Raw genomic sequence first — 10000 nt, 5'->3', positions numbered from 1 at the left:
AAGGGGTTCCACGACGTCTTTTGACTCGGGTACGGTCTAACCCCTTCGATGTTTTGCATTCTTTAGAGGTCACTGGCATGGCGAAGTCGCTGTCAAGATCATCGAGATTGAAAACCCGACAGAAGAACAATTGAATGCTTTCAAGTTCCAAGTTGGGACATTTCGGAAGACTCGGCACGAGAACGTAGTACTTTTCATGGGAGCGTGTATGGATCCACCCAAACTCGCTATCATTACCAGGTAACGGCTACTAGTGGTAATATTGTTGTTACCAAGCACCTTTAAGTCAAGGAGGCTAAATGCTGAAACACTGAAAAAACGGCTAAATGCAGGGGGACATCCAAAGAAATGTCGACGCTCTTTATTGACAAGTAGTTCATTTCTTTTCTCGTAGCATGTGTCGGGGATTTTCTCTCTATACTCACGTACATGTTCGAAAGGACGACCTACCTCCCGAAAAAATTTCGCAATTTTGTACACAGATTTCTCAGGTGAGAATATTTAATTCTTGTTATTGATACAATGTGTCTTCTCTTTAGAGCAGTTTTTAGAAGACCGTCGAAAGTAATAACGCGATTGCAATTGCTACAATTAGTGATTGGTTTGAAAATGTGGCGCCTGTTTATCAAATTGCCAATGAGAAAGGAAACCAAAAACAATCGTTGCTTGCCCGGGCTTTGAGCAAGTTACATGGAATGTTTACGAATTTGGATTTCCTTATTGCTCCGTTTGCTCCTGTTGTGATTGGTCGAAGTAATTACTTTGGTATTTGTTTTTCGATATTGAATTGAAAACTGCTCGATCGCTTTTATTATTAACTTAAGTTCAAATTGGTATAAATTAATACGATTACTGCGCTCAATGAGCGGACGAACGATCGGTCGATCTAGCGAACGAGGGAAGACGAAGATGAAAGCGACCTGTGGACCGAATAAACGAACAAAGAATTCGGAAAGGCGTGATTGACGAATTTAATGAGCGACTGAATGAACATAGGAGCAAATGATTTGAGTATGAATGAGGACAAGATAAACGAATGCTCCTGCATCAAATCGCCAACATGAAAAGTATGGTTTCGTATGATTGTTTAAGTGGTTCGTTTTGGTCGTATTACGGTAGAATTTTCAAACGATCGGAACCGTTATATTGAAATGTTGTGTGAGGATGAAATGAAATAGTTACAACTATAGAAACTTCATTCTAGTAACTGGAAAATTTTGTAACAGGGCATGGGTTATCTCCACGCACGGGGAATCGTCCACACCGACCTTCGTTCAAAGAATGTGTTCATTGAATCTGGAAATCGTGTCGTAATCACAGACTTTGGTTTATTCAGCGTGGCTGGTCTAACCACGAAGTCTGTTAGACCTGGTTGGCTGTTAATTCCCGAGGGATGGTTGCCTTATTTAGCGCCGGAAATACTTCGCTCTCTTACGACACTACAAGACGCTCCTGATTCATCACAGTTCACCATGGCGACGGATATGTATGCTTTTGGGTGAGTTGTTAGAGCTTGTTAAAGCGCATTTCGATTTGCATCAAGGGATTCTTTGCTGACATTACTGTTTTCACCTTGTGTCAGGAACATACGAGGTTGCTTGAGCACATCATGTTATGAACAAATTTGCTTCAAAAGTTCAAAGAACTTTTAAAGTTAGTTATCTTTTTATTTTCGATAATCCGTGAAATTTAGTCGTCAACACCTGAGAAGATAGTGGGTGTCAAAAGCGCTAATTAATTCATACATATTTATCAATTGTACATTTTTAAAGCAACAGCCCTGAAAGATTTTCTGGTGTATTGAGCCCAGATTTTCAGCAATAGTTAATTATGAAATTCACTTTAGATATTCAGTGCGGTTTCCAGGCGGATCAATTTTTGGTTTTCACGTGACGTCACGGCCACCATATTGGTGTCCCCAAACAAAGAAACGGCGGCCATGTTGATGTGCCGACCTAATCCTCTGGGAATTGAAGTCTGTTATCATGCAAATGTTTTCTTTTGTTTTAATTGAAAAACATGGCTGTTGATCACATGAGTGCAAACCAACAAGAAGAAAATGATAGGAATTTGCTAATGGTAGTTATTGTAAACAGAGATTCTACCAATATCTAATAGTTACCATACTTCGGCCACGATACATTTAGGCAAAGACATGTAGGTTATTGTGTAGGTGCCCCCGCTGACTGAATGACTGATCGATCGATCGTTCGATCGTTCGGAGGCTGGTCTGAATCGGTCAGTCAAATAGAATAGAATAAAACACAATCTTTATTCAAACTCACTGACAATATATAGCACACTGGTGCTAGTTGAGCGAGCAAATACTATTAAAGCTAAAACTAGATACAAAATACCAAAATTTACTTCAACAATAAAATAGAATAGAATCGGAATAAAATTAAGTAGCATAAAAATAAATAAATAGATAAAGAAATAAATAATATTAATAAAAGATCAATTGATTGTCAAAGATTGAAAGAAATTATATTCGCTCACACGCGATTGGCCTTAACGCGTCAAGTGACCGAATATTCCCCAACTAAAAGTGGGGAATATCCAACTTCTAAAGCGTCGGAATTTATCCAAACTTTCCTCAAAAACATTTCATTTTGCTTTATTCCGAGAGAAATTTCGCTTTCCGGCGAAAAAATTTTTAGTTTAGCAACGCTTAGCGCAATCATTTACCATGTAAGGTCAAACTAAGGTATATGAGGTGATAACCGAGACTGAGTGAACCAATCAGAGCACGAAAAATGCATTAGCCGACGCGAAATATCAATATTCATCTTGATATTGAGGCAGAGAAACAAGTTGCAATGAATGTGAAAGATATTAGCGTATCAACCACTTTCCTTTGTCTTTGTCCTCTAAACCTCTCTTTCGCGCTGAATTTTAATATATCGAAAGTGGCGTATTAGATGGCCGTTGCGCTACCGACTGAGCTACAAGGTCAGAGAGGAGGCGACCGTCACAGAGCCCGTAGATGTTATACAACACTGCCGCTCAGTGATATTGTAAACCTTATGTAAAACCATGCAATTTTTTTTTTTTTTTAATTCTTGCAGGACTGTATGGTATGAGATGTGTAGTGGCGCCTGGCCGTTCAGGAAGCAGATCCCAGAGGCCATAATCTGGCAGGTCGGAAAAGGCGTGAAACCTTCACTTAGTAATGTGGATGTACCTCGGGAAGTCAAGGTAAGAAACTTCATGGGATTAAACATTTTGGACAGAGCTCCCTTAAAAAAACATGAAATCTGCGCGTATTTCTTGGTCTTCATAGAAAAAAAGCCGCAGACAGACAGGTGAGAAATTAAGCTCCCCAGGCGCGATGGATGCTGTATGAGTAACCGGTTTTTGCGATTTTTGGCATTGATAAAGGCCATGATGAGAAACAGAAATTCTCGCAAAACAGAAAAGATTACAAACTTGGTGTCGTTTTACGTCTGCAACTGTTTTGCTCAAGATTGTAGCATGGAAAGATGATAGGGGTCACTGCCAAACTGAGGATAAACCTGTTGCTGGGAGTTCAACGGTATTTGATTGGGGACGTAAAACCGACTTTAAATTTGCATTTGAGAAAAGTCGAAGTGAAACCCTTTAACACGAATTATTTCCTTCAAAAAATCCTTGTGTATTTTTAACTATCCTGGACATGGATTTTCAATTATCTTGCGTGATTTTTTTTTTGCCACCCTTATGGTGACCTTTTGGACATCATCAAATCCAAAATAGCGGCGTTTGTTCCTAACCTCGTTTTCGTTCTCTGGTCATTGGAAGTGGAAGTTACGACCTTAGAGGGCCCATTTCTCGATGGTCTCGATAGTCCCGAAACGTTTCGGCCCTTTCTGAGTATCGAGTATCGTCTCAGCAGCGTCTCCTTCCTCTGTCGAGTCGAGTCGAGGGCTTTTGCCAGGATTCTCCCATTTTCCCTTTTCGTCCCTCATCAAAATCGACTCCCAGCAAATTACATCTGGCTGTGGTGCTGTCGTCCAGGGTCACACATGAACCGCCTAGCGGTAGCCATTGGCGCTTCATCAGAAATGCTTTCGTTGCGATCTCTTAGGGCTGCTTGCTTCGGAGTTCAGTCTCTAAGGCTGTGCAAGTACAGGTGATAAGCATGACCAGTTTATTGTGGGTAACATCAGTTTGACGTAAGTGAAGAGCTCATGATATCAAGGTCATGGTTTTGGTTTTTGCAGGATACCCTGACTGTTTGCTGGGCGTATGACCCCGAAAAACGGCCAACTTTCGGCGATTTACTGAGAACATTAGAAAGACTTCCTAAACAAAAAGGGAAGCTGCGGAGAAGCCCGTCACAGCCATGTACTGTGGGAAGAGGGGCAGAGGCTCTCATGTTAATTCAATGAATTTATAATTACACCACATCCCGACTGCAGGGCGGAAACGGAAGTGCGAATGCCAGGAATCTGGATAGGCCTGGACACGAGTTCGGCAAAGAGCCGCGACGACACAAGAAAAACGCCATTAGTAAAGGAAAGGAGAACCAAGGCTTTAGCTGAAGCTTAACCTGTTCTGTTTTACAATGGAGATTTGTCAAGACGAGGATTCAGCCGTTTTCCGTTCACATTTTGCGTTTTTGTGCGTTCTCGATGTCCTCCCGTCAAAGATTTTTTATTTTTTACCACTTGAATGCGTAAAACCGATTCTGGACTCATTTTATGTCCCTTTTCATTTCCCAGAGGCCTTTTCAATCCTTTAACAGTAAAATAAAGGCCTAAATTGAACGGTGCTTGTCTACGTGTAATGTGAACGGGGTCTCAAGAGGGAAACATGGAAATTTGGTAGTTTCAAACGAACCGGTACATGAAAATGACCAACGTTTCAAGCGGAGCTTATCGAGGTATTGTGGCTTTTTGTGTGAGCATAGCAACGGAAAACAAGAATATTAACAACCTCGTTCACATGAGCGGATGGAGAGGAAGAGAAGCCTTGGGAGCGAGGCTGTCTTTTTAAATGAATGGAATGAGAGATATCCATTAACCTCGTGGGAACAGAGAGCACCGATTTGAGAAATACTTTTTTACTACTGAGTTTGCTTCCTTTTTTGTCGCTTTCGTGTTTCCCAGGTAAAGAGTCTACGTGGCTGCAGACAGTCAAAGTTCGGCGTGGGTGGCCATTCCGGTTGAAATGGCGCTCCGTGACGTCTTTGGCACTTTTGTCAACCCCGCTTAGGCGCTCTCGGAAGCGGTCGCCAAGTGTTCTCCTCTTTCCGCTCTACGAAGGGCTAACGCAAAAATTAAGTTTCCCAAATTTCCGTGTTTTTCTTCCTCACCGACGGATCACTGTAGCTCTTTAAGAGTAAACCGTTATTTCCTAAAAAGAAGTGCTACTATGACCAAAAAATCAATTATTTTTCTTTGGATTTCAAAACTTAGCTAACACTAAGTGACCCAAGTTTTAATCCTTGATTTCAAAAAGGCACCTGTTTATTTTAACTGGGATATTCCTGTTTAATTGTCTGCCATTATTAACTTTAAACTCTTGAGAGAGTCGGATCGAGGAGAAAATGACATCGAAAGTCTTGAAATGCATGTGTACGCGGCTGAATTAATACGCAGCACGGGAGTTCTGGGCTTTCAGACGTAATTAAACCAGTGTTTTGCATATATAATAAGCTGCGTTTACACGCTGAAATTTTAAGTTACTGATTGAATGACGTCACTTTTCCTAGATCCCAACCAATCGGTCATTTTTGAACGTGGTTAATGGCGGACCGTGAAATCCAAAACTTGCGCGCAATAAAAATGCAACCTCAAAATTTTGCCCGTCAGGTGTTAAGCAAAATAATACGCTTTTAAAAGGAAATGATTTTTTTGTCATAGTAGCACTTCAAGGAAAGAGCTCAGTTGTACAAATTCAAAATCGCCCACAAGATCGTGTTATGGATCTTTTTCAAGCCAGAGCACAAAGTGCACAAAGTGCGCCGAATTTTGAGAAAAGGACAATTTCACAAGAAGGAGAGATTCAATGTGTTCCTTTTATATGCACTTTTATTTTGATTTTTGAATTGTAACTTATCAACAGTTTTTGAAGCTTTAAATTGAGATTTGTTTTGATTGCACCGTGTGAATCGCATCTTCGACGCTGGAGTCAACTCAAAGGCTTCGAATTTTTATAGTAGAAATTCTGAGCATTACAACAGAATAAAGACAGCATAGCGTGAAAGTACGTCCTTGTAGCTTTCTTTTGAATGGTCACACTTTAAAAGTGTCTCGAAATTTAGCCAAATTCAGTGACAGAGAACTGGCAAACCAAATTAAGCGAAGCGTAAAAGTAACTATTTAGAACAATGAAGGAAGATTTGAATAAAACTACAAAGACAAAAAGAGGCAGGGGTGGTCAAGTTTAAAGAGGATTAAAATGCATTGGAATTGGGATTTTAGCCTCGCTGGACACTTCCGCTCGCCCCAATTTTCGCTCGCTCGCGCTTCGCGCTCGCTCACAAGATCGACGAAGGAAATAAAGAAGGACTGCTCGCAGAGCAAGAGAAGTAAGTTTAGAACAAGAGAATTTTCATGCTTTCATGTCAGGGTGTGCAGAAAACGAAGACCGAAGACCCCTCCGGAAAAATAACGTACGAAACAAATCATTCATGTGCAATCGAGAAACTCTGTGTCGTGGATTACGGTAGGGTCTTCGTTTTCCACACTCCCAGGCCGGTATGTAAGACCACAAATGAACCCCCACCCCAAACACACACACAAAAAAAAGTAAAACAAGACGCCTAATGGCGTTTCCTTGGGATGCACAAAAAGCAAAATTAAAGTGCCTACCATTGTTATTGCGCACACGTTCTGCGCATTTCGAGATACTCGGATTTCCTATCAGTGATGCGTACTAATTCAGGGATATTTTTGCGCAGTTTAAAACTATGTAGAGAAAGTAGATCTTAGTAAGTACTAGTGGTATCCAAAAAGAAAATTGGAGGCAATCATGCCTTTTTCAGAGATAATTAAGCTTCACTCTGAGAGAGAACGCCATACATGGCTTTGTATTTTAAAGCTTTTTACAAATATTGTTCATGAATTATCTTTGAAAAATGCGTGGTTACCTCCAATTTTCTTTTTCGATTTCAATAACACCTATTAAGATCTTCATTTCCCGCGTAATCATAAACCGGGGCAGAAATATTCAAGGAAAAGTCATTTTACATTTCATATGGTAAGCACTGAAGTCGCAGATTACAAAGTGTACGCACGCGCCCTACTAAAAGTAACATAAGTACATGGATTGCATGCATAACCTTTATTTCATCTCGAATTTCAGAATAACTACAAGAGCTAATATCTTCGAGACATGACATTTACAGCCACAGCTAAAATACATAGTATATACAGATACATACTAAATACATAATATTTAAAGAGATATTAATTAAAAAGAAAAGCCGCTGTACAAAATGCAGCCCTAGATTCTCTTTGGAAAGCAACCAGTAAACTCAGTGGACAAGTAAGGATAAAATCAGTTAGCGCATTCCGCAACTTAGCTGACACGTAAGAAAAAAGAACTAAGACCATAACTGGTTGTTCTACGTTTATTGGGGGACCGAATGTAATTTACGCGAAGATCACGCCTGAGAAGAGGACGGAAGAGAAAACGTATTTTTTATAGAAGCAGGAAAACCCTCAAAAACTCTTATACAGTAATATGAGGAAGCTTTTGAATGCGCGTATTGCATAGAGATGTAAAGTTTGAATTTAGCGAAAAGAGGATTGGTAATTTGCAAATATAAAATCTCAGTATTCTCTTATTTACATCATACCGTTGCTTAATCTCGTACCCGGATCTCACTCTGTCACTGGAAATGTGAGATCTGGCATTGGCTACTAAAAAAAAAGGTTGCGGCAATGCAATCTACGCTCTGATTTGCTTATTTCGTGGGGCACTTCAGTGAAGGTAAAGTGAAGGTTTAGTTTTCGTAAGTGCATGTGCTGTTTTGAATAAATGCCAGTTGTGCGGAGGAAAGTTTTTTTTTTCTTCCGACGCTGGAAAAGCTTTACAGTTGAGGAAAATCATTTTAAAAATTTGCGACGTTTGTGTAAATGGAACCGACGAAAGCCCCACGTACCCTGCCACTCGAATAAAGTTCTGCGTGGCTGGCTACGCGGTACGCAGAAAGTAATAAATTCAAGTTGAAGTATGTAATTTATTCAAAACAGTATTTCTCGTTCTTCAAGCGTGACTCGCTAATTAAGTAGTGATCAATTGTGATTTTTATGGTTAGATTAAGTACATTTTTCACGAGATCGTGTCAAGAAAATAGCGCTCGTTGCAGTGATTAGGTCTAAGCACTCTTAAACATTTTAGCTTTCAATTTACGGTTTGGCTAACTACACTTTGCACAAGATCGTGTGAAGAAAATAGCACTCGTTTATTGATTAAGCCTAAGCGCTCATTTCAGTGATTCTGCAGTTGCTCCGACAATTTAACAATAAACAATCTCCTCCTTGCATACGGCGAAAGCTACTGAAATTTAAACTGACCAATCAGAATTCAGCGAGCGGGAAAAACTGTGCTATCCTTGTGCTATCCAACGTCACGCCAATTAGGGAGCTTACGAAACGACGACGCCGACGGCAACGACGACGCTACAAAACAATAGGTTTAGTGAGAAAAAACAATGGCTCTGCACGCTCTGCACGTGCGTTTTCCATTTTGGTACATTTCTCTGCCGTCTTCTCTAAATGACGACGTGAAATAACCAAATTCAAGGTTCTGTGGAGGACGTTAGCACATGACGATGAATTTTCAGTTCTCTCTCTACGCTTCCAACCCACTCATACCAGTTTAATTCCTCGACAGTTACTACACATTGTTAACGAGAAACGAAATGAAATAGTTTCGTAGAGATATGAATAACGCGAACTCGCATTTTTAAATGAAGTCCTCGTAGCCGTCGTCGTCCTCGTTTCGTAAGCTCCCTATTGTTTACAATCGGTGGACATTCGCTCGCCTTTTCTTGTGACTCTCTTGACCGTTGCTTCTTTGCGAGACAGAAATGACGCATTGTTCTGACAATCAATTTGCCATTCCACTTTATCCAGTTTATGAATTGGGCTAGCATGTGATTAACAACCAGGATCGCTTTTGAACTTTATTCTGTAAAAGAAGAAGACGTTGCTGAGTGAACATTTTTACGACGAAATCCCTTGGTTTGTTCAGCACTTTGATGTCCGATAACTGAACCGCTCTAAGGAGTGTTGGGTCGATCACATTTGGTCGTCTGACCTTATGAAGTTCTTTCAGCTCTTGTTTGTGTCCATCATGATCGAACTTCAGGTGAATAGTAAGGGGAACAATTTTTCGTTCATCTGCTGTGCCAAGCAACAAACAATCCTGTTGGGTGTTGCACGTGCATGGCAAGTCTTGCACAACCATCGTCTATCAGATCTGGAGTGGAGTTTTCTTTCAGTGATTATAACTTGCGATCGTTCTACAAACATCCACGTAGCATGCAGCACTTTCTAGTGACTCGAGGATCCTGTTTTGCTGTTTCAAAGGGAGTTGTGCATTCTTGGGCAGTTTGTTCTTCAGTGCTTGTATTTTTTCGTTTGTTCCTGGTGGCGCAAAGTAACTTTGATGATTTGAAAGGACTTGAATCCTTAATTGAATTAGCGATTTGCTTATTAAGGAACCAACAAGTGAATGGTACACAAAATTAGGAGAAACTGTTGGTTGAATAGACATTAATTGTAGACATAATTATCTGCCCAGTTTAAGTACTAAGCTCAACAAGTTGTTTGGCTCCACAAGTTTCAGTTTCAGGCCAGGTACCCGAATTCACCCAGGTACTGGTACACTACCATAGTTCTTTGGAAATTGAATAGCTCCTTGATCACCTGGTTGCTAGGGAAGAAACTTGATGTGTTTGTTCTCTACATTGGTGAATGCAGCCCCTAACTGTCCATTGTGGATAAACTCCAGACCAACTCTTCTTTCAATTTATTCTTTGTTCTTCACAGGGCATCAACAATGG

At 40.4% G+C, this 10000-nt stretch overlaps 1 protein-coding gene and 1 long non-coding RNA gene across 2 annotated transcripts in view; one reads left to right on the top strand and one right to left on the bottom strand.

Annotated features, from left to right (window-relative positions):
- LOC137975505 (kinase suppressor of Ras 1-like) overlaps window positions 1–5753 on the top strand; it is a 33681-nt gene extending 27928 nt beyond the window's left edge. The window contains exons 14-18 of the mRNA XM_068822617.1: window positions 67–240; window positions 395–491; window positions 1227–1498; window positions 3069–3198; window positions 4203–5753. Coding sequence (XP_068678718.1) covers window positions 67–240; window positions 395–491; window positions 1227–1498; window positions 3069–3198; window positions 4203–4370 — 841 coding nt within the window. The 3' untranslated portion in view covers window positions 4371–5753. The remainder of the gene's footprint in view (window positions 1–66; window positions 241–394; window positions 492–1226; window positions 1499–3068; window positions 3199–4202) is intronic.
- The window catches only part of LOC137976376 (uncharacterized), a 161097-nt gene that overhangs the window by 41525 nt on the left and 109572 nt on the right, over window positions 1–10000 (bottom strand). The window lies entirely within an intron of this gene.

The sequence above is a fragment of the Montipora foliosa genome, chromosome 11 (genome assembly GCF_036669935.1).
Source record: "Montipora foliosa isolate CH-2021 chromosome 11, ASM3666993v2, whole genome shotgun sequence".
NCBI lineage: Eukaryota > Metazoa > Cnidaria > Anthozoa > Scleractinia > Acroporidae > Montipora > Montipora foliosa.
The sequence above is the reverse complement of the archived record's forward strand: the minus strand, read 5'-3'. Positions and strand labels throughout refer to the sequence as shown.